Source organism: Felis catus, chromosome A3 (assembly GCF_018350175.1).
Source record: "Felis catus isolate Fca126 chromosome A3, F.catus_Fca126_mat1.0, whole genome shotgun sequence".
Classification (NCBI taxonomy): Eukaryota; Metazoa; Chordata; class Mammalia; order Carnivora; family Felidae; genus Felis; species Felis catus.
The window spans coordinates 80,578,246-80,604,746 of record NC_058370.1 but is presented as its reverse complement, the minus strand read 5'-3'; the positions used below and the strand labels follow the sequence as shown (position 1 = coordinate 80,604,746).

The 26,501-nt window shown below is 35.6% G+C and overlaps 1 protein-coding gene across 13 annotated transcripts in view; it reads right to left on the bottom strand.

The window, feature by feature from the left end:
* Positions 1–26,501, bottom strand: part of EHBP1 (EH domain binding protein 1) — a 365,510-nt gene that overhangs the window by 243,930 nt on the left and 95,079 nt on the right. For all 13 annotated transcript variants that reach the window (XM_045054259.1, XM_023251703.2, XM_045054260.1 and 10 more), the window contains 3 exons: positions 19,626–19,683; positions 10,273–10,368; positions 3,698–3,751 (listed from right to left, as the gene is read on the bottom strand). In XM_045054259.1, coding sequence (XP_044910194.1) covers positions 3,698–3,751; positions 10,273–10,368; positions 19,626–19,683 — 208 coding nt within the window. The remainder of the gene's footprint in view (positions 1–3,697; positions 3,752–10,272; positions 10,369–19,625; positions 19,684–26,501) is intronic.

The window sequence follows — 26,501 nt, the reverse complement described above, 5'->3', positions numbered from 1 at the left end:
TTAAGATGATCTAATTTCAGAGAAGTTAAATGTGGGGGAATAACATGCATCTCAGAATCAAGGAAATTCTACATGTATTTTTTTTAAATATTTTTTTAATGTTTATTTATTTTTGAGAGAGAGAGCACACACACAAGCAGAGGAGGGGCAGAGAATTCGAAGCCGGTTCAGCACTGACGGCAGAGAGCCCAATGCAGGGGACCTGAGCCAGAGTCGGACACTTGGCCAACTGAGTCACCCAGGCACCCCTGAAATTCTACATGTCTTAATTGACTTTGTAGCTTCAATACTAACAAAATTCTGGGCATACAGAAAATGCACATCAAATGTTTGCAAAATGATGACTGAATGAATGAATTCAACCTAGCTTGATGTTTTTCATCAATATGCATTTTTGAATTCATTCAAAAATCAAAAGATTCTTTTTAAAGAATAAAAAATTTTAAGTTTCAAAACAAGACTTATAGGTATAATTCACAAATATACTGGTTCTGATTTTAGTTGGATACCTTAAAGTACCAGGAAGGGAAAAACAATTGTTCTCTAAATATAACTATTATGGCTTCACATTAAAATAAAAGCCACAATGTCAAGTGCCCGGGTGAACAAACATTATTATATTATGGTAGATGAAAAAAAGAAACATGTTGCTTTGTGATATCCATTCTTGATGATCTGCACTAATAATATGGAAATGGACTGTGAATAATCCAAAATAAAGGATAATTTAAAACTCGTTTATATTTGTTTTTGAAATATTTTCATATACTCGTATTGTGATTAGATAAACACAAACACAGACTGTCTGGCCCAGGGGTAGATATTAATAAATCACCAACACTTGTTTAATTTCAGAAAACAAACTGGTTCTTAATCTTGGATTACATTTATAAGGGGAGGATGTCCTAAATCAAAAGCTGAAACCTTTCAAAAGATACAAGCATGTTTAAGTTTAATCCAAGTGAGATACTTTCAAGTTGTGTTCTCATTTCTTGAGATAAGTCTAGAACCACTGAGAAGCATAAGTGGTATAAAGGAACAGAAAGACTAAAATCCTGCAACTATAAGTTTGGAAATCTAGCTTCCTTTCTTTCACATTTTTCCATGTCCTCTAGAAAGAAAATTATAAAAATAACTATCCCTTACTGAACTAGATGCTTTCTATACATTATTTCTAATTTTCAGTAACCTATAGAGTAGATATTAATGCCATCACTTTATACCTACATACATTGAGACTGTAAAAGATTAAATAACTTGTACAAGGTCACAAAGCTAGCAGCAGTAAAATCACCTCTAAAGTTTTGACCTATGTGTAAGTAGCTTTCTGATCTAAAGAAGAAATGTCAGAAAAAAACTGGGAAATCTTTTCTGTGACCAGAAACAAAAGAACCAGCAAAATGAAGACAGCATTACCTTAATTTACACAAAGAAGCAAGAAAGTTGCTTTGGGAAAAAAATACTCAGAATTCTGAGGACTGATAAATTCCGGAATTCTATTTTGTAATGTCTAGCGGTAGTCAATAACTTTTAGATGGAATATGTACAATAATTAAAAACTACCTTTACTAATATAATACATATGTACCTCACAGGTTTATCACTATGAAAGGCTGATTAAAACTTCTCTATGACTCTACAATTTCAGTATTTCTTTCTGTTTTTATCACTAAGGGAGGTAGTTATTGCATAGGAGTTAGGGACACAGGTCATAGAGAATGACAAGACCAGATAAAATTCTAACATCATAGCTATATAACTTAAGCAAGTTACTTAGCTTTCCTAAGTCTCATTTGCTTTATTCATAAAAATAATGTTATTAATATCTGACTCACAGAGTTATTGTATGAGTAAATGAGATAATGTGTACAAAACATTCTATACAGTATCCAGTATACAGTAAGTGCCCAATAAATGTTATGGTAATATATTTTGGATAATTCTCTGTTTTATTGAGATATATTAAACAAAAACTAAACTTTTTTTATTGGCTGTGGGGTTATAAAACAAAGTGGAAGGCGATCCATTAATATCCCATTCAAAGAGCATGCCTTTTCAGTGTTAGAACGTTTTAACAACAGACTTTCAAACAAAACCCTAGATTTTACAAGAGAAAAAGAGAGACTTCAGTCCTTTGAAATTGTAAAGGGGGAGCACATTTAAAATGTGGGGCAGAATACACTGTAACATGTTACTGCTACAGGAATACAAATGTTTCTCTAGACAAGAGTCAATTTCATCATTTACCACTGAGGGGAGCTGTAACCTAGGAAAAGGTTTATACAGAGTCCCAAGGCTATTTTTAAACTTTCTCACACCTTACAGTATTCAGTTAATAAACTCTGTTTATGCCTGCTATGAAAATAGGCTTATGCACCTTTCAGTGGGCTACTTTAAAGTAAGTTCTTCAGAAATTTAGAACTGGTATGGCTCTATCTTAAGAGTAATTAAGATTTTCTAAACAAACATTGTTTTTACCATCAATTACGACTCAAATTTAATTGGCTAACTCTTTAACACATCAAGTTAGTAAAGCGATTACAGATCTATAATTGAGTCATGAGTGCTGAAAACTAAAAGACCATCCATGAGGGAGAAGCTCTTATATGAGAATGAAAGTTAGCTTTTAAAGCTGTAACCAATTTCAAGAAATCTCTGTTTGATTTAAAACCTTCAATGACTACTCCAAGCACAATGTTCAAATCTATCCTACAGAAAGGACAGAATTGTTAACATGTATGAACATTTAACACAATTACATTGACGTGATACCCAGCCATCAGAACTCTCCCTACCATGTTTGGACCTGATCTCCCAAGCTTCCCAGCTCCCCTGGGCTAAAAATGGCCCAGCCAGTATAGTATCCCTTTCATCACTGAGATATACAATGAAGTCAGGCGATACACTGACTCTGGAAGGAGTCAAAGCATGCTATAAATCTGCTATAAATATATTTTAGAACTTTAATGGTGATCATGATGATAACAATGGTAACAGCTAATATTCACTGAAATCATTTAATCTTCACAAGAACCCTATAAATTTGTGGCTGAAAAGTTAAGAAACTTACCACAATCACACAGCTTATAAGTAGAAGAGCCAACTTAGGGCTTAAAATTAGGTCTGACTCCAGAGCCCACATTCTTAATTCACTCTATTTTCATTGCCTATCTTCCCTAATCCCCATTTGAAAATATTTACTGAACACCTATTATATACCTGCTAGTCGTGCGGGATTCCACAGTCTGTGTATTAACTGAAGATGATTATTAAAGCACCAGTCTAAAATCTCTCAACCTAAAGCGCTAAAGCATGTACTTTATTTTTAAAGATGTCAAAGGGCATTTAAGATTTTGTTCAACAAATGTTTAAAAAAGCATTTGTTATGTGAGAAGCACCATGCTAGATGCTGAACAGATAAAAAGATGAGTAAGACCTGGTCTTTCCTTTAAGCCCCAAACTAATACAAAGTATACTCATAATTCAGTAGAGTATTTTTACTTTTATAATTGTAACAAAAGACCTTCTTAAAAATAATTGTGCTACTGGCAATCATTTCATTAAAGAAATTCTAAAATCTACAAATCGCTATTAATTTTAATAAAGTAACATTTCTTCTACCACCAAAATGCTAGTGTACTTTAACAATGTATACAGTCAGCAACGTGAAAGGTGATGAAATCTGCCATTAGCTTACATTTTCTATGACAAATGTCCACTCTTTATCTTCAAATTCCTCTGCATGAGGATCCTGTAACAAAAGCAAAATGTAAAGTTGAAATAGATTTCTTTCAACCATTCAATCCAACCAAGAACATACAAATGGCCGTGCTTTTACCTTTTACCAACTGTTAAAAAGGGAGAAGCAGAATAGCCTACTCTTAGAAACTTCCATAATTTCTCTACATCTAAATCATTATTTTATATTGAAAAATTCTCTATTTTACTTACGTTGATGCATGTAATTATCTTCCATCATTGCCCCACTGAAAAAAGAAACCTGATCAGAGAGAGTGATAATTTAATGAACTATTAAGAAGCACTTTACTAAGATATAAAATGCTTGGGGTGCCTGGGTGGTTCAGTCCGTTAAGCATGGGACTCTTGATTTCAGCTCAGGTCATGATCTCAAGAGTTAGTGGGACAGAGCCCCATTCTGATGGGGCGGAGCCTGTTTGGGATTCTCTCTCCCTCTCTCCTTCTCCCTGCATGCCCACGTTCTCTTTCTCCCAAAATAAACAAACTTAAAAAAAAAAAGATATAAAATGCTCATATAAAAGTCCTATTCCTGTTTTTATACTCATATATTTTAAACTAAAAGTATCATTTGAGACAAGGTTTTCTTCTGAAGAGGTTATGTAAACATCTGGAATTCCAAAGCACAGCAAGAGACTTTATAATCTACAAAAAATGGCAAATTGGCATGGCTATTGATACCTTCATTCCTCCTCCCCTCCCATCAACCCTGAAAATGCCTCAGAAACCTGAGAAAGGATAATGAAGCCTCCAACCAAATGCAACTTAAAAAAAAAAAAAGAGCACTTTTGCAAGTATTTACTTGACAAATACTTAATGGTTACGTATTATATAAGAAATTGTAGATGTGAAAATGGACTCAAACACTGTTGTCCTTGCTTCTGAAGACAAACACAACTAATCTAAATAAATATGGTAAAAGAAATACATGGTTTCACCACAGGTTAGAAAACAACACATCAGTTATACATATATACAATGGAGTATTACTCAGCAATCAAAAAGAATGAAATCTTGCCATTCACAACAACGTGGATAGAACTTGAGGGTATTATGCTAAGCGAAATTAGTCAGGAGAGAAAGACAAGTATCATATGACTTCACTCATATAAGGGCTTTGAGATACAAAGCAGATGAACATAAGGGAAGGGAAGCAAAAATAATATAAGAACAGGGAGGAGGACAAAACATAAGAGACTCAAATATGGAGGACAACTGAGGGTTACTGGAGGGGTTATGGGAGGGGGGGATGGGCTAAATGGGTAAGGGGCATTAAGGAATCTGCTCCTGAAATCATTGTTGCACTATTTGCTAACTAACTTGGATGTAAATTAAAAAAGAAAAAAAGAAAGAAAAAAGAAAGAAAAAGAAAATAACACATCACTTAAATACATAGGAAAGTTTTATGAGAAAGAAGGCATCTATGCTAGGTGGGATAGTACAGATTTCCACAGATATTTGAATAAGTAAAGGCAAAAGCAATGGAGTATAAGACATAAAAGAAAAGTAGTGGGGTCACATCTATGTGCATTTACTTATTCAGATTCAACTCCACATATTAGAGAAGGCACGGGGATGGAGGTATTGAGGATGAGAGAATATTTAAAAACAGCAGGCTTTGGGCTCAACATTCCACTCTAAGAATGAGGGAGTACACATACATGGAAAATGGGCTCTGCTATTCCTTTAATGGGGTTTAGGTCCCACATGCTTCTCATAGGGAAGCATCTTATTCATGATTGATTCCACTTTAGTCTATTAATAATCTTTTGCTTCTACTGCCACAGCTGAGTTTTGGTTCTTATCATTTTGTGCCTGAGCTATTTCAAGATAAAAGTGACTACGACATTCAGTCTTTCTGCCCTCCAATCAATATTATACACAGATTATTCTCCCAAACCACAGTTCTGACCGTGTTGGTACCAACTCAGATTTCTTTAATGACACCCACTACCTATGGGATAAATTCCAAACTCCTTAGTTAGTTCTTTATTTCTGTTTACTTATTTTTCACATTAAAGCATGGTGGCTGGCTAATTCTGAGCTGTACTGAGGCAATTAGTTCTATGAATAAATTCACACAAATGGGATAAAAAATCTGTCAAAAAGGAGTTTCTTTGGTGGTGCTGGGCAGAGGGGAGGTAGGAAAGGCTAGAAGAGAAAGACAGGTAGAAAATTCTACCTGATATTTGTTTCCTCAGTTTGGCCCTGTCCACAAACTAGGTTTATGGAGAGAGAATGCCGTAAATAAAGGCTGAAGGAACTTTTCCATGAGTGATTTAGGTCATAAACAGTGCTACTTTAGAGACCAAGTAATAAAGTATATCACTTGGGAAAGAGGAAAGAGACATCTTACCAACCTTGCTGCCTGCCCTCCCTCCCCCCCATTTTGTTGAGGAACACAGCAGAGTTTCAGCACAGCTAATATAATTAATAACAATAAATATTTACTAAGCACACACTCTGCCCCAGTTATTGTGCTAAGTGTTTTCATCATCACAGCAACTTATGAAATGCATAGTATTTAAAAAAAAAAAAAAAAAGAAATGCATAGTATTTTTATTACCATTTAAAAGAACAGAAAACTGAGACCTCAAAGATGCCCCATCCCACAGTGAACAACCAGTAAGTGTTAAAACTATGTTACGATCCAGGTCTGTCTAACTTTTAGTTATGTTGTTGTTTCAGTTTTATTACTTTGTCCCCAGGACCTAGAAAAGTACCAGGCACACAGCAGGCTCTCAAGAATATTTGAGGAATGAATTAATGACTATATCTTATAATTTGACAAATACTGAACACCGCCTTATATATGACATACATTAATTCTCAAAGGAGATGAAACATTTTTTTTTAATGTTTATTTATTTTTGAGGGAGAGAGAGAAAGCACAGGGGAGGGGTAGAGAGAGACAGGGATAGAGGATCTGAAGCTGGCTCTGTGCTGAGAGCAGAGACCTGATACAGGGCTCAAACTCATGAACTGTGAGATCATGACCTGAGCCGAAGCCAGATGATTAGCCAACTGAGCCACCCAGGCACCCCAGATGAAACATGTTTTAAAAACACAGGCAACGTATTACTCCTAAAAGAATAGTTTCAGTGGGACCAAGGGACACGTTTGATAGGTCAAAGTCAGTAAAAAGACATGAAAGAGCAAAAGTAATGTTCATTTTCAGGCCATTTTAAAATGGCATATATACACACAATTAACTATTTATATTATTGATCAGAAAAAACATCTGTAATGAAAATTGCTTCTAGCATGTATCAATTAAGTCTTCTCTGTATCCTACTTTCTACCCTCTAGAATCTCCTACCTTACCACTGCAGTAAAGAGAAAAACTGAAAATGGCTCAAAGAACCATTTTTCTTTTGAAAACCCTAAAAGTTTTTTTTTTCTCATTTACTAGAAACAGCTATTTTCAATCTAATTCAAATTTCAAAAACAAACATGCAGAGTAAAAAAAATTAGTATCTGGTCAAGTTGTAGGAAAATGAAACATACAACTTTTTGCAAAAGCATTTTGTCTATGAGCACACTTCTGTGGATACCAACCACACTTAGGACAAAAAGGGTTCAGAGCAGTCCTTTCCCACTTGCAAATTTCAAGATTAAATGAGTTGTGAGACTTTAATAAAAGTAAAAGAGAGGAAAACATGGAAAAGTTTTCCACTTGAATATTTTAAATGCTGTTCAAAAGCAAGATCCAAAAATTACACTGAAGGAATAAAAAGTTGTTTTATCTTTCTGCCCTTCTGTTAGAAATCTGGAGAGAGGGGGAGTTGGGGAGATAAAAGCCTCCACTGAAAATATTGTTTTAATATTTAAAATGGTTGCAAGTTTGCCTCAATATCACAATTAACCAAAAATGTTTACTACAACAAACTGGGGAGAAATGGATATTAGTTCTTTTTCCAAAAGACTAAAACTCGAAGTCATAAAAGTTCAGTGATAAGGATATGCTGAACATTCTCATCGGTACTTGAAAACAACACTTATCTCTTAATCCTCCAAGTACCCATTTCAACAGCCACTTTCAACTCAGAATCGCTCAGCTAGTACACATCCTTTTCCCAAACACATGGCTGTCAATTATTTATCAGCCCTATTCTAGCCCCTTACTATCATCATTTTTTTCAAGTTGTAAAACTATGTCCATTCGTTTTCTTTCCCAGTGTAAACAGCAAATCAAATCAAAATATTCAAAAAATTACTTAAAAGTCTTCCTCAAGCATGTCGGAAATCTTGCTGTTGTAATCTATATTCATAGCAGTTTTGTTTTTTTTTATTACAGAATAGGATGTACAATGTGAAGGAAAGAAGAAGGGCTAAATCACTGTGACTTAGCAAGTCATGTTCTTCTTTAGTCTCAGTTTCCTTATCAGTACAAAAGGGATAATTATACAACCTTGGCTGGGGTTGCTGTGTGAGAATGATAGGAAATGTTCCAAAGGTCTTGCTGCTACCTACCAAGCTTACTGTACCATTCCAGTAAGAGATATATGGATAAAGGGAGTTTAATAACAGGCTTTTAGTACAGCTGACTAAAGGACTATCAGATAGTCCCTGAACCTCCTTGAAAAAAGGAAGAGTAGTGACTATCTCACCCCTTATTTCTCTCTGGGCAAATTAAGTATGTGTATATATGACAAGTATGATTGAGCAATGTTATAACATCAATAACAGTAATATCAAAACTATAAAACAGAAAGTGTTAAAAATCTTTTGTAAAATAGGTATCTATGAAATACACAGCATTTAAAAGTAGTATTCCATTCATGAGTTAGTATATTAACATTCATCACACTCTTCTGTTTTACTAATCTCTGCAGTAGTTCCTGAATAAATGTATTAATAAATTAGATCACAAAATTAAAAGGACTTTTTTACACACTGATTTCATGCTAAGCCATATAATGTTTCTCTACTTAAATTTCATGTCCTTAAATATTTAGTGGATTTTCACAAACTTTACATTATTAAATTATGCTCAATGAGATGTCTTTCTTCCTTCTGTCCAGCAAAAGTAACTTCAACACAACCGGAATGATTCAAAGAAGAAATTAAGCATTGTTTTCTAATTTTACCACTTTCAAAAAGGCTAAAATGAAACCTTTCCCCACCATTTTTGGGAAGCAGGTAAGGAGTTAGGAAAGTAAACATTCTAGTGCCTAATGGGAACTCAGTGAGGACTACTTTGTAGTGTTTCAAGAAATATGGAAGACTTTCAAGAAAAAAAAAAAAACACGTATGTATAACAGGCAGGTAGTTATACACACACCTACGTTTTTGGATCTGTCCTTTGAATTTACAACCAGAATCTTGCTTTTAAGCTACAGTACTTGTAAAATATTAATGTCATTAAGATATTTATCAAATATCAATTTAAAATTTCTCTTCTTACATTAACATTAATAAAATACTTGTTTTTAAAAAAATTTTTTTAATGTTTATTTTTGAGAGAGAGAGAGTGCGCAAGCAGGGGAGGAGCAGAGGGAGAAGTAGACACAGAATCTGAAGCAGGTTCCAGGCTCTGAGATGTCAGGACAGAGCCTGACACAGGGATCGAACCCACGAGCTGTGAGATCATGACCTGAGCAGAAGTCTGGCGCTTAACCGACGGAGCCACCCAGGTGCCCCTAAAATACTTATTGAATACTAATTTTAGGGGCGCCTGGGTGGCGCAGTCGGTTAAGCGTCCGACTTCAGCCAGGTCACGATCTCACGGTCCGTGAGTTCGAGCCCCGCGTCGGGCTCTGGGCTGATGGCTCAGAGCCTGGAGCCTGTTTCCGATTCTGTGTCTCCCTCTCTCTCTGCCCCTCCCCCGTTCATGCTCTGTCTCTCTCTGTCCCCAAAATAAATAAACGTTGAAAAAAAAAATTTTTGAATACTAATTTTAAAACATATCTTCTGATTAGTCAAATAGGGCTAATAAAATGAGGCTCAGGACTAAGGAATTCCACAAACCTCACTTTCTACGATAAAGCACTTTAAAGTTTCCTATGGGTAGGGCGCCTGGCTGGCCCAGGCAGTTAAGCATCCCACTTTGGCTCAGATCACGATCTCATGGTTCAGTTCATGAGTTTGAACCCCGCTTTGGGCTGTGCTCACAGCTCAGAGGCTGGAGCCTGCTTTGATTTTGTGTCTCCCTCTTTCTCTGCCCTTTACCTCCTCATGCTCTGTCTCTCTTTCTCTCTCAAAAAGAAACATTAAAAAAAACTTTTTTTTTAAGTTTCCTGTGGGTAGAATATAGGAAGTAGTAAGAGAAATATTTCAACTCATCTCAAAATTGTTAACAAGTTGAAAAGGACTCCCAAATTATTCTGATTTCATAGACCATGAAATACCCTGATGAACTTGCACTGATATAAACTGCTATATCCACAAAAACAATGCATATTAAGGAATCAGGTTGGACCCAAATATATAGAACAACGAATACTGAAATATTCTGTCATTTAGAACCATGATTATAAAACAATAAGTTGCATAAATTATAAAAATGGAACTTACCTTAAAAAGTGTCACAGTGATTTCAATGTTTTCAGGAACAGGCCACACTACAACACCACGGTATGGATTTTTTATTCCAGGTTGCCAGCTATGAGCCTACCAGAATAGTTAAAATAATGGCTTTAATATGAAGTACAGGAAATGCAATGTTAATAATTCATAAAAATTTATTGACACTGTTTATCTATTAGATCTGTAGTCTCCTTGAAACAAAAAAGATTAATCAAGTTAGATTTTTCAAGCATTAAAGTTGGGCCATGACAGTTCTATCACATGATAGCTATAGATCACTATCTGTAACCAAAATTTCACTCTCTCCCTCCCACCATCACATGCAAGAATATGCAAAAATGAGGTGTCTCATATTTTCAAAAGCTACTTTTTGTGATTGGATAAAAATTTTTTAGGAGAAATATTTTAAAAATTATTTTGTGATCGGGGCACCTGGGTGGCTCAGACAGTTAAGGGTCCGACTTCAGCTCAGGTCATGATCTCACGGTTTGTGAGTTCAAGCCCCGTGTCAGGCTCTGTGCTGACAGCTCAGAGCCTGGAGCCTGCTTCGGATCTGTGTACCCCTCTCTCTCTGCCCCTCGCCTACTTGTTCTCTCTCTCTCTCAAAAATAAATAAACATTAAAAAAATATATTTTTTGATCTAGGAACTTAAAGGCAAATTCATTATTTAAAAGGAGAAACAAAGTGCATACTTTGCATTTAAGTTCATTTCCCATTAAACTGTAATATGTTTATTTGGGACAAGTAAAGAAGAAAACAGTTTTTATAGAGTTAATATTTCTAGCACTTGTAATTTTAAAGATTCTTTTTCCTTGTCAATCTGGCTTATTGTGGTTCTCTAAGGACCTCCCAAAATTTGGAAGTCATCACTATAGTTCTTTCTTTGCGGTGGCATTTCCAGTCAAAGCTGATGGAAGATTAGGTATGCCAAGACATCTCCGTTTTCTTTTCTATGAGCTGCAGGACACTCCATGAAAGTGATAATGAAAGCTAACACTATGGAGTACTTTCTAAGTGTCAGTCCAAGTTTGAAATTTACTTATGTTTAACTCATTTAATTAGTATAAGAACCCTATGAGGTAGCTACTATCCATTCATTCATTCATTCATTCATTCATTCATTCACTGACTCACTCACTGATTCACACATACAATTGGTTCTATCTGCCAAGCACTGTCCAGGCACTGGAGTAGTTAAAAAAAAAAAAAAATCTGCTTTAGTGGAGTTAACGATATACTAGAAAGAAGCAGACAAACAAAATAATTAAGTAAAATATACAGTATGTTAGATAGAGGAAGTGCTATGGAGAAAAAAATGGAAGAAAGAAGGCTGGAGGGGAGGCAAGGGAAAGTAACAAATGTCAACTGGATAGTCAGAGAAGGCATCACTGAGAAGGAGACACTTGAGAGAAGGCCTGACAGAGGTAAAGGAATCAGATACATAGATACATGGGATGAGACTTCTAAGGAGACGGAACAGCAACTGGAAAGGTCAGTCAGATAACAACACGGCCAATGTGGTTGGAGCAAAGTTGGATACCAGGCTGGAGAAATAAGGAGGGTCCAGTCATATAAGGCTCTGAGAGGCCATTACAAAGACTTTTGACTTATTTATAATTCAAGTGAAATGGAAAGCCACTGAAGGTTTTTAAGCAAAGGCATGATGCTCTAAGTTATGTTTTAAAGGACACACTTCACTAATATAGCAAGAATAGGCTCTAGACATAAGAGAGGAAACAGGAAGAGCAAGTAGAAGCTATTGCAATAATCCTGGGGAGAGGTGATGATGATTTGGCTTCAAGTGGTAGAAAAGTGGTAAAGTGGTCAGATTCTGGATATATTTTTTTCTTTATATTTTCAAGACAGAAACAACAAGATCTGCAGACTACATGAGAGAAAGAAAGTAACCAAGGCTGATTCCAAGGATTTTGCCCTTGAGCAACTGGGAGAAGAGAATTGCTATTAACAGATACAAAACAAGACTGCAAGAAGAGCAGGTTTGGAAAGTAAGATTGGGAACTCTGTTTTATACACATTAAATCTAAGGTGCATATTATATATTCAAGTGTAGATCTTCAAACAGGCAGCTGGATATATTTGCCTAGAGTAATAAATCTGGGAATCATTACCGTACATAGGTGATACTTAAAGCTTAAGAGTGGATATGATCCCAAGGGACAGAGTACAGATAGAGAATATAAATGTTCAAGAACTGAACCTTGAAGCATAACATTAACAGGTCCAGGAAGTGAGGAGGAATCAGCAAAAGAGGGTTGGTACAACAGAAGGAAAACCAGAGGTGTGTGGTATCCTGAAAGTCCAGTGAAGAAAATGTTTCACGGAGTGGGAGACAATCTGTGCCAAATCTTGGTGATAGGTTAGACAGAATGAGACCTGAAAAATAACCATCGGATTTAAGAAAGCAGAAGCCAATTCTGACTTCACAAGAGCCATTTCAGTGGAATGATGAGAGCAAATGCCTGACTGGATTGGAAAGGGTTCAACAAAGAATAAGAAAAAAGAAAGTAAAGATATCAAGTACACTCAATTCCTCTGAGATTTTTGCTGTAAGAGAAAGAGAAAACTAGTCTGCCTTTAGTGGTAAAATAATGGCAGAGAGAATTTTTTAAATAAAAATATTTTAATGCTGATGGTAAATATCCAGTTAAGAGGGAAAACTGAATGATGCAAAAGAGAAAATTACTAGAGTCATGCCCTTAACAGTAGGAAAAAGAGACAGATTGACTTTTGCCAGAAGCATAGATAATTCTTTCATGATAACAAGAAAGAAGCTAGAGGATATGACTGCAGGTGTGTGACAAGGAACAAATTTAACAGATGAGGAAAATGAGACACGGGCTTGCCCAAGATCACACAGCAAGTAAGTGGCAGAAGTTGGATTTGAACCCACAAAATGGAAGTGAGAAAGGATCAAGATCATGGAAACTTATGTCCATTCAAATCTTATCATATTTTGTTAGTTAAGATACCAGCATAAGATAGGTTTAGCAGCATCTCCCCACTTCAACTCATAAATTGTTAGTAATTCTCCCTCTATTCTCTCTCCATTGCCGTCCAATCATAAAACTTCAGGGAAGGAAATGGAAGTAGACACTGACCACAACAGAGTTAGCACACTATACCCAACAGCAAAAAGCTGAGTTCTACTGATTAAAGAATATCTCTAGAGATTCTTCTATTCCTCTATTTATGGAAATATGCCTATTGACACTTCTAGAACAAAAACTTCACAAAGTCAAGAATCTCCATTTTGAAAAGTAAATTTCTGCCTACCTTAGATAATCCTTAATCAAAACTCCACTCTACATACTCTACATAGTTAATCTTGAAGATTTATGACAATTCTAATTCTTACGTACTGTGATAATAGGTCAGACTATTCCTCTGGTCTTTCCAAACTCACCATCATTATATTTTCATAGCCTCCCCACAGAATAAAAACATAAAAAGAGTATAATAACTGAACTTTTCTTATTAGCCACAGCAGCAAAGATACAGTATTTGTAAAATTCTTTTTTTTAATTTTTTTTAATGTTTATTTACTTTTGAGAGAGAGAGAGAGAGCACGCACCTGAGCAAGTGGGGGAGGGGCAGAGAGAGATGGAAACACAGAATCCGTACAGGCTCCAGGCTCTGAGCTGTCAGCACAGAGCCCGATGCAGGGCTCAAACTCACGAACTGTGAGATCATGACCTGAGCCAAAGGCAGACGCTTAACCGACTGAGCCACCCAGGTGCCCCATTTTTTTAATGTTTATTTATTTTTGAGAGAGAAAGAGAGAGAGAGGGGGCACAAGCTGGGAAGGGGCAGACAGAGAGAGGGAGACACAGAATTGGAAGCAGGCTCCAGGCTTTAAGCTGTCAGTGCAGAGCCCGATGCAGGGCTCGAACCCAGAAACCATGAGATCATGACCTGAACCAAAGTAGGATGCTCAACTGACCAAGCCATTCAGGCGCCCAAATTCATAATGAAAAAATGACCATCAATGGATTTTAGACCTGAAGATACCCTTAGGAGATCTAATCCAGATAAGAAAACTAAAGCAATCAAAGAGTAAAGAGCTTGCCTGAACCTACACGAGTAATCAGTAGGAGAACCACCTACATGATTTCCAAGTTCAAATTTCTTCACCCGACTAACATCTTACCCAGCTCTATCTCTGATTCATACAGTGGTCAAGAAAATAGTCTTCTATCCCTAAATTCTTAACATTTATGTGGATAATACAAATATCAAAAGTGAGAAAAGCAGGGAATGCAGAGATCACTGGGCAGAGTTAGTAGATGGTAGTATCAGATAATTTCTTCAGGTACCCTAATGCTAGCACTCTAAATGACCTCTTTCAATCCTCCTTCTTCGATCACAGAATAGAAATTAGATTGCTGAACAAAAATAAAATCTGCTTAACAAACTAAAATCTTTTTTTTTATTATTAAAAGAAGATGTAAGGGTGTTAGTTCCCAAGTTGCTAATATGCTGCCATTTTCTTACCGTTCCACTCAGCATCTCTGTGCCCAGCAAAAAAGGTCCAACTAAGTCAGAGCTCTGGTTTTCTGATACTCCTTTTAGAGTCTATACAACCTGGCTAAGTTAGGACACTGTAACAACATCAATTAGTCTGGCTGAGTAGCTGGCACCACCTCCTTTATAATGTTAGCGAAATATTATATGGTAGGCAGAAAACAGAACGAAGTAAATTTTATTGTAAAGGAAACCAGGGATGTACATAGTAGCAAACACGAAAAAAAAAAAGATTCCTATTTTCAAACAGCTTACTAAAACTTTCACTTCCAATTGAATTCAGGAATCTGAACCTAGAAAAAGAATGAAAAGTCCAATATGGGCAAAAATAGATTTGTGTAAAAAAAAAAATTGTACAAATCCATAGAGACATTAATTATGTTTTTAAGAATTTGATTTAGGAGAAGCACATATTTGCAAACATCACTACTATAAGAACCCTGATTGGTCTTCACTGAAAGTAATAGAAAAGATTTTCTCAGAAAACATTAGGCACTGGGGCGACTGGGTGGCTCAGTCGGTTAAGCAGCCTACTTCGGCTCAGGTCATAATCTCGCAGTTTGTGAGTTCGAACTCCGTGTCAGGCGCTCTGTGCTGACACCTCGAAGCCTGCAGCCTGCTTCAGCTTCTGTGTCCCCGTCTCTCTCTGCCCCTCCCCCACCTTCTCTCTCCTCTCTCTCTCTCTCTCTCTCTCTCTCTCTCTCAAATAAGTAAACGTTAAAAAAAAAAGAAAAAAATTAGTCACAGAAATGCACATACAGCTATTCAGCTCCTTTGCACAGTTAAGAAAGGCAGGTTATCTCTTTATTTGCCAGCAATCTATCTAGTACAGATAATAGTACAAAAGGATTAGGCCACATTATCCAGTTCCCCTTATACAATTTTTCTCATTTTTTAATCATATGACAGGTCTTTTGACATGCCAAAGCAAACCTAGAAAAAAGGTAACATTTCTCAATTTAGGGTACTGACTCTATAAAATGCCTTACTTTCTAATTATTTCATGTCATACCTTCCCTAAAAGACTTGTACCTAATATGGTACTAAACACAGAATAAACATTCACTTGTTATTTGTGATTCCTACAAAATGAAAATATTTCACTAAAAATATATAGCTGTCACTTGTTAAATTGATAATTTTCGGTTTATAAAAATGCATATACCCATATGTTTAAGATGTCACATGTAGAGTTTACCTTAGAGTTGTCGCCATAAGGCAAAGCTCTGCAACTGTATCCTGCCCCTCCTGTTATCTCAGCACATTGTAAAAGGCTGTAGCACAACCACAGAGCAAGAAAGTAAAGGTGGTAATGCCATCAAAAAGCTTGTGAGGACTTTAAAGCTCTGGTTTCCCTTTGGAATCCTCCCATTTCTCTGTGAGCTTAAACTTCTGTTGGAAAACCATATTTAAGGCAACATACTACTCTGCCATAATTTATGGGGACTATCATAGTTGCTTTGATTCCTACTGCCATATATTTTACCGAAAAATAATTTTATTTAAGTATATACAAATCAACTGCAGCCTAACAAATCTTTGTTATAAATGCCATGACTTGAGGAGAAGAGGTAGGGAAGCTGCACATTGTATTAATTATCCATGGTTAACTACTTTCTCAATAAAAAATGAGTTCTAATTATATATTTAGCTATCAAGATAAACATGTGCCCAAAGAAAAGTGAGCACTAAACTAAGAACTAAACTTTAAATTAATTAAGGTAGGGTCGCCTGGGTGGCTCAGTCAGATAAGCATATGACTTTTGATTCCAGCTCAGGTCATAATCTCACGATTCTCAGGTCATAATCTCATGATTCATGAGATCAAACCCGCATTGAGCTCCACACTGATGGAGCGGAGTCTACTTAGAATTCTCTTTCTCCCTCCCTCTCTGCCCCTTCCTCACTCGTGCTCCCTCTTTCAAAATAAGTAAATAAAAACATTAAAAAAAAATAAGGTAGTGTGCCTTATTATTTTACTCACTAATCTGATATTTATCTGGGTCTCAGTTATAAGTTTCAATCTATCAATCAATATAAAAAAAAGGCAGGTATACTCAGAATCAGGAAAGAGAAATAATAAGCTACATGGATGACAAAAACCAAACTGACTACTGTGCAACTCAAACTCTTTCCAAAAACATAGTTAAAAGTAAAAACTAGAATGTTTTCTGCCCAATGGTTGCAGAGATCTTTTTTTCTCCCTCAGTGACTTCAATGGGACTCAGCAGCAAATAATGTATATCTTAAAGGAAAACCATCAGAAAACAGAAGTATCTTTCAGAAGAAATAAAATGGTTCTAGTCTTTGGTTTTGGTATAACTGATAGCTAATTTAATAAAAAACAGCTGGAGACAAGTTTCTGTGTGTGTGTGTGTGTGTGTGTGTGTGTGTGTGTGTGTGTGTTTTAAAGAATTCCAAAATGTCATGTATTTCAAGTTTCTTAAGATTAAAAAAAGTTACCTGCTTAACTTTTACAATAATATTGTAATCATTTCTTTCACAATTTCTGAAACTGATTTTTAACTCTCCCCCTTTTCTTTAGCTGTCTGTACAACTTATAACACAGCATTTCACATATGTATGAACATACTATGCACTTGCTATATAAAGAGCTTTAACACATGGTGGGTTCTTAAATTTTTTTCAAAAAAACTACATCTATAATATTTTAAGAGGAAACACAATGATTCTGAAATATCCAGGAGGGATTTAAAATATTAAGAGTGCCACAATTTGACAGTAGTACAAGAATTAATTCTTTCTAGAAAATATGCATTCTGGGAAAAATCAACCTATAGCCACATATGTTTGGATTTTACTATCTGGGTTCAATCAATATTTGATACAATATGAAAAATAATTTGGCCTTAAACGTTATTTGACTGACTTTTGAAAATGCAATTAAATAAAGGTGTATTTTACTTCAAATATGGGTATGCATTATGAATTGGTCTATAATCTACAGTATTTCATTATGTTTCATATTTTTTTAGAAAATAGTGTCTAATTATTAAAAGGAGAAAATTATTTTCTGTTGATAGCTAAAAACATGTTAAATCTAAAGTTTATAGTTATAGTTATATTCATCTATCATACTTAGTGGATGACCTTATATTATTCCTCTCCACAAAAGCCTAAGACCCACTAGGCAAAAATAACAATACCCAGCAAAACAGAGAAGACCCTAAGCCTATTTTCAGAACTCTTTCTCATATGTGAATGGATAAGAAAATACAGGTCCAAAATACAAATGCCCCAAAACTATAAATATATGCTTTGAAGAAGATATCATTCATGATATGATGTAAATGGACCTTTCCTACATGGCTGGTGGAAATACATTTAAAAGTTAAAAATGTATCAACCCACTGATTCCAGTCCTAAGTATTTGCCCAAGAGAAATTAAAATATTTGTCTCCTAAAATACTGGTATGGTAATATTTATAGTAAACCTCTCTGCAGTAGTGAATATTCAAAATATACACTGGAAATGAATCAAATCATCAACAGTGGCATAAATAATCAAACTGTAGTAAATTCATTTGATGGAATACTACTCACCAATAAAAAAAAACTACCATATTCACAACAGCATGAATAAACCTCAAGAACATTACGTTGAACAAAAGAAACCACACACAAAACAGTACTGCTGTATGATTCCATTTAAATGAAATTCAAAAACAGGCAAAATTACTGTATGGTGACAGAAAAATCAGAATAGTGGTTGCCTCTGAGAGCTGGGAATTAACCAGAGGAGGACACAAAGGAAAAAGTGACAAAAATAGTCTATATGCTATTAGGAATACTAATTACACAAGTATATATTGACTTCAATTGTATAATTAATATCTATATGTAATTTTAGCACAATAAAATTTGACAAGATACCTCAAAAATATTAAAAATTCTGAAATTAAACTTGATTTAATTTTAATTAAAAGGAATAAATTTTTTCCTCACACAGGACTACTTACGGAAAAACCAACATCCTTAACATGCTTGTAATTATTATGTGCATATAGAAATACATTCATACTTATTTACAGAATGGAATTTTTAAAATATCTGCAGAATTGTTACTGAACATTTTAAAAATTCTGTTCTACTCCCCACAAAGCTATAAGTGCAAAAAATTAAAACCTTTGGGTGCCTGGGTGGCTCAGTCGGTTGAGCATCCAACTTCAGCTCAGGTCATAATCTCACAGTTCATGAGTTCAAGCCCTGTATTGGGCTCTGTGAGGACAGCTCAGAGCCCAGGGCCTGCTTCAGATTCATGTCTCCCTCTCTCTCTGCCCCTCTCTGCTCATGCTCTGTCTCTTTCTCTCTCAAAAATAAATAAACATTAAATTTTTTTTTTTTTTAATTAAAATCTTTGAAAAACCCAACTCCTTTTCTACTGCAGCCCAGCAATGGACTCCAAGAACTCACCATTCCTTAAGTGTGCCCTAACTTCATCCTCTTGGAATCTGAGTAAATAATCTCAGGAACAATTTTGTAAGTGTTACCTAGTTAATCATTAATTCATAAATACACTAGTACAGAGAAGCTAGATAACTGTGATGTTATCCAAGGCTACCAAATCCAAGATCAAAACTCAGGTATCTGGCTCCCATTTTCAGAACTGCAGTTACACAATCAAAATGCCTAATCAACCATTTTAGTAGTAGATCATCAGAAATAACCCAAAATGTCAAGTAATATTTTAAAATCTACAATGGGACTACAGAAGTTTAATAATTTAACTAAAAGTTAAATTCAACATTTGGGTGCGAAATTTTGAAAAGAGACAAACCTTCGAAGACTTCCTTCGGCTTCTTCTTGTCCAAACCACCACCAGTTTATCTGGTTGCCTGTCAAACAGGAAAAAGATTAAATATAATGTAAGTTCTCTTACATCAAATTAACAAAGTTTAGTTCTGGTGCCTTTTTTAAAAGGACAAAAATGTCACCTACTTTAGATTACATAGAGCAGTTGCTTTTACAATAAATCTCTCTAAATTATTCAAAAATAGCAAATGTTGAATATAAATGTAATCTAATTTAAATGACTAATATTTTATCCACATGTTTTTCTAAAAATCCTTTAGTAAGTTAATCCATTGGGACAAACCAAGTAAAATAAAATACTTGGAACTGGTGACAAAAGAAAAAGCACACATACATCTTCTCTAAAAAGTAATGCTATATACATCTAACACATTATCTACTTTAATCTGGAGACAACAGCATAAAAATGACACAAAATAATTTAAATCTATGGGTTATACTACTTTTGCATCTCATATCTTATGAACAATGCTGCGGTTTTCAAAACATTTTTATAATCTCAAAAATCTTCATAAAAGCAATACAGTACTAAAAAAACATGTAAGGTACATACTATTATTCCTATTTTGTAAGCTTAAAAATTGGCAAAATAACTCATCAAAAGTTCTGGCACTGGGGCACCTGGGTGGTTCTGTCAGTTAAGCATTCGACTCTTGATTTCGGCTCAGGTCATGGTCTCACAGTCATGGGATCTAGCCCCACATCGGGCTCTGCATTGACAGTGAGGAGCCTGCTTGGGATATTCTCTCTCCCCCTCTCTCTGCCCCTACCCACCCCCCTCCTGCACTCTCTCTCTCTCTCTCTCTCTCTCTCTCTCTCTCTCTCTCACTCAAAATAAATAAATAAATAAACTTTTTTTTTTTAAATTTCTGGCAGAACCAAATATGAAATACAGGTCTTTTAACTCTCAGACCCCTCTTCCTTACCTTCTGCTAATATAAAGTAAAAACAAACAAGCAAAAACCTTACGTTCTCAGCTAATACAACTGCATTCTCTTTAATACTTGGGGAAAATATCAAGATTATGATTATCAGTTATTTTCCTTAAATCTTTATTTTAAAAAATTTTAGATAAAAGCTTTTTAACCAAGAAATGAATGGTACGCTCATCTTGGTGACCTTCACCTCTTTCCATGTGTCATTTATTTTACCCCAAAATCCCTCACCATCAGCAGATGACCTGTCCTCTTATTTCATTTAATTAAATACATACATATACATACATACACATAAAAGGCCACCAGTAATGAATCCCTTACCCAGTGATTCACCTACAAACCTGTCCAAAGAGAGAGTTGCTCAATGAAAAAGTACTGAGTAACTAACCCAAAATGTAGCATAGAAAAATAAAATGATAAAAATATTTTAAAACAAGGTAAGAGACATAAAAGACAGATTGAGAAGTACATACACCTAGTAGAAATTCTAGAAGTTCAGAACAGTGGGAATGGCAAAGAAAATACTGAAGAGATAAGGCTAAGAATATTCCAGACTTGAAGAGAGAGTCCTTAGATAGAAAGTATATATTAATGAACAGGATAATTAAAAATAAATCTAATAGCTAGATACTGTGCTACAAAACAGCAAGAATAAAGAGAAAAACCATAAAAGACAGGTTACCAACAAAGGAATGGCTGGACTGATAGCAACTTCTCGTTAGCAGAAACAAAGCCCAAAAGACAATAAAATTAATGATCTTCAAGTTGCTAAGGGAAAATAGCTGTCACCCTTGAGTTTTATACTGCTAATCCATCATTTAAGAAATGGTTTTAGACATTGTCTAGCAAAGAGCAGATAGTCAATAAATATTTGCTGAATGAAAAAAAAAAAGAAAAGAAATGGTTTTAGGCATATGAAGACTTAAGAGTTTACAACGCACACATCCTAGTTAACTAAGGGAAGGAGTAGGATGCAAAAAGCAACAAATATCGTAAAATGTTAATTCTTGTTCATTTTAGGTCGCAGAACTCAAAGAAACGCTAGAAAAAAAAACAGGAGGAAGGTTCCAGTAATGAAAATGACTAAGTAGGGAGTCATCTAAACAAATACACAATGTTTCTGATGGTGATAATAACCAGCATGGTATAAATAGAAAATTGGTGGTTCTCCATCCAAGACTCAGTTCAATTCTGAGGGTCAGGCATTAAAGACAACAACTGTAAACTAAAACCAGTAGCTTGGTTTGGTGAATCTTCCCACAGTGAAATTTTGGGAGCAATAACCAAATGCTAAATAAGATGAAACAGAAGAAAGTTTCTATGAACTATCAAGAGTGTTAACATAAAATCCAAACCAACACAGAAACAAACATAACCTTGTTCAACACACAGAGAAGCAGAATAGGACAAATGACAGTGAAGATGGGGAGCTGTAAAGTAACAGATGGAGGTGGGAAGAAGGTATGATCAATGCTGACAGCTTAACAGTACAGGAAATGAGTAGCCAACAAGTGTATAAACTACCTTATTTGAAAGTATTTATGGCTTGCTAGAATGAACATTTAACCTAGATTACTACTAATCTTTTCATTATGTTCTCATCTCCACATCTCCAGGTGACCCCAACTCTTAATGATATTTCTATGGTACTTCTTTAGAAATGCTATAAAATCTTACAGCTTGTCCTTGCTTATTATCCCATACTGGTCTCTTATACGGAAGGTACTAACAAACTGGCGCTTACAGGTTGAATTTAACACATTCATTTCCCTTAATAATATTCCATTTTATTTAACTTTTAATTTAAATTTTGAAAATCCTTTCTAAATTAAATGCCTTTAAACAAAGTCCATGTTGTCTGGATTACTAGAGCCTCCAACGCTACCAACTGCTTCACACCTGACCAGCTTCTGCATTTGGCCCTTTGACAACCTGGCATGCAAAATAACGTCCATATTCCTGAATGTTTTTATGAGGCACTTTACCACCCAACTCTATCTTCCTTTCTGTATAACTTACAAATACCTGAACATGTATTCCTTCAATCTCTTCACATTGCATGCTATTACCTTTCTTTAAAAACTTCCTCTTTCCTCCCTTTTCTACCTGATAAACTCTTAACTCATCACTTCCTCTGTGAAACCTTGACCACTTCTCATTTCCTTTCTACGTCATTCCATATTCCAAACCTTAAGCAGCTATCTGCCCCTACTACTGTATTTCCAGTAATACCCTAGAAACACCTGTATCTAAATATTCTATATGCCCTGTATTACACTATTATTTCTATCTCCTACACTAGACTGCACTCCTTTATCAACCATATCTTTCTTTATATTCTTAGCAGTTAGTTGCTACTGAATGAACCTTAAGTTTCCACCAGGAATTCCCAGTTGGTTAATTATAATAGATCAGGTCTAACTAAAGCCAGTAGCTAAATAATACATTTTCTCTGTAGCTTATTCAAATTTTACAGGGATTCCCACCTTGGCTGCACATTGGAATCTCCTGGGAAACTTTGAAAAATACTGATGCCTAGGTCCACTCCTGGAGAATCTGATTTAATTGGTGTCATGTGCAGGTTTTTTTTAAATTCCTACAGGTGATTCTAGTTGTGCAGCCAACGTTGAGAACCACTGTATCACAGGGACAGTGGTAAGTAATCCCTGTTAACTCCTGACTTAACACTAGTGAGGCATAGGTTGCGCCAGCAGTGGGGGTATCTCCCCACCCCCATCCAGGCCACCTGCACTGTTGCCTCCTTCCAACTCAGCTTTTCAGCATCTCCCTCCCCTCAATCATTCTGACCTTACTTCAGATGTGTTACTTCACAACAGGGAAGACTTTTACTATAAAAAATCAGGACGGTGGTCTCCTAACCTACCTGCCTAAAGTTCTGAGAATGTAAATAGAACATAAATGACTTACTTGAGAATGCCCCCAGAGACAACTAAACTTTTTTGTGATTCTAAGTCATGTCCCATTTTTAAAATGTCTTTACGAGAAATCAGTCCACCTTTGTATTATCAGGGCAACGTGAGGCAGTGTTCTAAAATAAAGAATGGTGCTGTGACTTATTGTTCTCAGAAGAGTACCAATAACCACACAATTAGCTGACCACAATTAATATTTTAAGCATCTGTGCTGTACTAGAAAAGAACCATTAAATATTTACTTATGTGCACACAAGACGCAGGGATGGAGCAACTGTGAGTGTTATCCAACTATCAAAGAACCTATAATTATACAACTTTTATCAAAAGTCAAGACAACCTGGTAGAGCTGGGGTTTCAGAAAGAATTCAATATTCACATATTTAACATTTCTACTCCATCAACTAAGTAGCCAGATAGGCCTACACATGAAATATACACAGACATATAAACCTACAAACATATAATTATATATATGAACATTTTATACACATACACATAAAATGTACACACAGATGCACTTTCTGTGAAATCTATCTAAAGGGTTCCATTAAAAAGATCTGAAGTCTTTTGGTGGGTTTATTCAGGGAAGAAAACTTTATTTAAAAAAATTAAAATTTAACACCTCTAACCTACCCTCACAGTCCTTAAAAAGGAACTAGTTGAGTGCAAAAGCAGCAAGACTTGTCTCAAAGTATGGTCCTGATGCTAAATTCTGGAGAGTAGGCAGGAGAAGGAAAATAGGAGAGGAAAAAGGAGAAAATAAGAGAGCTACAATGAACAAGATTATAAAACAGTAAGCTGTATCTTTCTTTGACCTGTCGCTAAATTTTATGCCCTCCTCTTTGCCACTAGTGAGCTACTGTGTATCAAGGTAAATTTTTTTAAGAATCTGGGATTTCCTGGGTAGCTCAGTCGGTTAAGCATTCAACTCTTGATTTTGGTTTAGGTCATGATCTCACAATTCGTGAGTTTGAGCCCCACATCAGGCTCTGTGCTAACAATGCAGAGTCTGCTTGAGATTCTCTCTCTTCCTCTCTCTCTGTTCCTCCTCTGCTTGTGCTCTCTCTCTCTCTCTCTCTCAAAGAAATAAACTTAAAAAAAATAATCTGGCTTAAATTTAGATTCCACTCTCATGTGTGTCTTATACATGTGTGAGGTGAGACTAAAAAAGCCATGAGAAAAAAATCCAAAACATCACATGAAAACCAATCTCATTATTTCCCAAAATCATAATATGCATGCAAAACATATTTTACTGAGTGAATGCCTATTATGTTCCTGGCACTGTGCTGAGCAATGGAGGTACAAAGATGAAAGAAGATTAAACCTCGATCCTCTAAAAGTTTACAATCCAGTGGAGGAGAGACAAACGATTAAACAAACTACCCCACTCCCAGCACAACCTTGGAGAACACAAAGAAGATAACAAAAACCTCATGACTAGAAGGATCTACTTATGTATATCGCAGGAAATAAGCACGCTAACAAAAAGAGCTTGCCCAACACCCAACAATTTATTTTAAAACCTATAATTTATGACACCTTAAATATAAAGTCCAACAAAAAATGAGTGACTAATACAGTACATCTACTACAAAATTATAAAGCCATTAAATATATTTTCCAACAGCATTTTCAAGCATGGGACAATGCTTAGGATATCATGTTAAGTTTGTTTAATACAGATTTAAAAAATTTTTTCCTATACTATATAATGAAAGAAGACATCAGCTGGCAATATCTCAAAATGCTAACTGTGGCCACTATTAAAAAGTAAAATTATGGGGGCGCCTGGGTGGCTCAGTTGGTTGTGCGTCCAACTTCGGCTCGGGTTATGATCTCGCAGTTCGTGAGTTTGAGCCCCATGTTGGGCTCTGTGCTGACAGCTCAGATCCTGGAGCCTTCTTTGGATTCTGTGTCTCCCTCTCTCTCTCTTCCCCTCTCCCACTTGTGCTCTCTCTCTCAAAAATAAACAAACATTAAAAATTTAAAAAAAAAAAGTAAAATTATGTGTCATTTAAAGGATATACTTTATTTTCTGGAATGCATTTATATTGCTTTATGCTGGAAAACTATTTAAATGTGGGGGGAAGTTATTTAAAATAAAACAATCATTTTAAGTTTAGAATAAAGTATGAACAGAGTTAAACAATCAAATTAATTTTTAAAATTTCACTTCAATTTAAAGAGCTTTTAGACAACTGAATAAATTTGCTTCTAAGTGAACAGAAATGGAAGGACTGTGTTCTTTGTCTTACATGAACATAAATTTTCTCCAAGGTCTGAGCTGGCCCTACACAAAATTTGACATAGGTCCCACAAGACTTTGGCAGCCTCCCTTCCTCTGTTTGCAGTCCCTCCAATTCCTGGGACATTTTTCCTTGGGCATGGAAAGTCAATATGACACTCCATTAGTGGCCCAAATAACAAAATGACAAATGCTTTTCAGATCACTCATTCTCTTCTACATCAATTAAAATTCCCCTTTTCCTAGGGTAAGTATCTTTGAAGGGTACTGAAAGGTAAGAAATTGGAGGGAACAATTTGTATTAATCTAGGAGATACGATTTGTAAAAGACGACCTTTCCAAGACAACATAGTATGGAGGAAAAGAATACTAGCCTGGAGGAAACTTCTTTCTCCTAGTTCTGGCCCTGAGTGACCTTCAGAATGTCTCTCCATTTGTGAGCGTATTCCCTAATTTATCAGATAAAGAGAGGACTAAGATCTCAGCTAGTTCTAAATGATTTGATGACTATAATATTAAATGACTGCAACTGAATAAACATTTTGTGTTTTAAGATGAAATGAGAAGTTCTAGAATAAAGAATTTATGGCATGAGGGGTGCCTGGGGGGCTCAGTTGGTTAAGGGTTTGACTTTGGCTCCGTTCATGATCTCGTGATTCATGGGTTTGAGCCCCGCGTCAAGCTCTGTGCTGACAGCTCAGAGCCTGGAACCTGCTTCA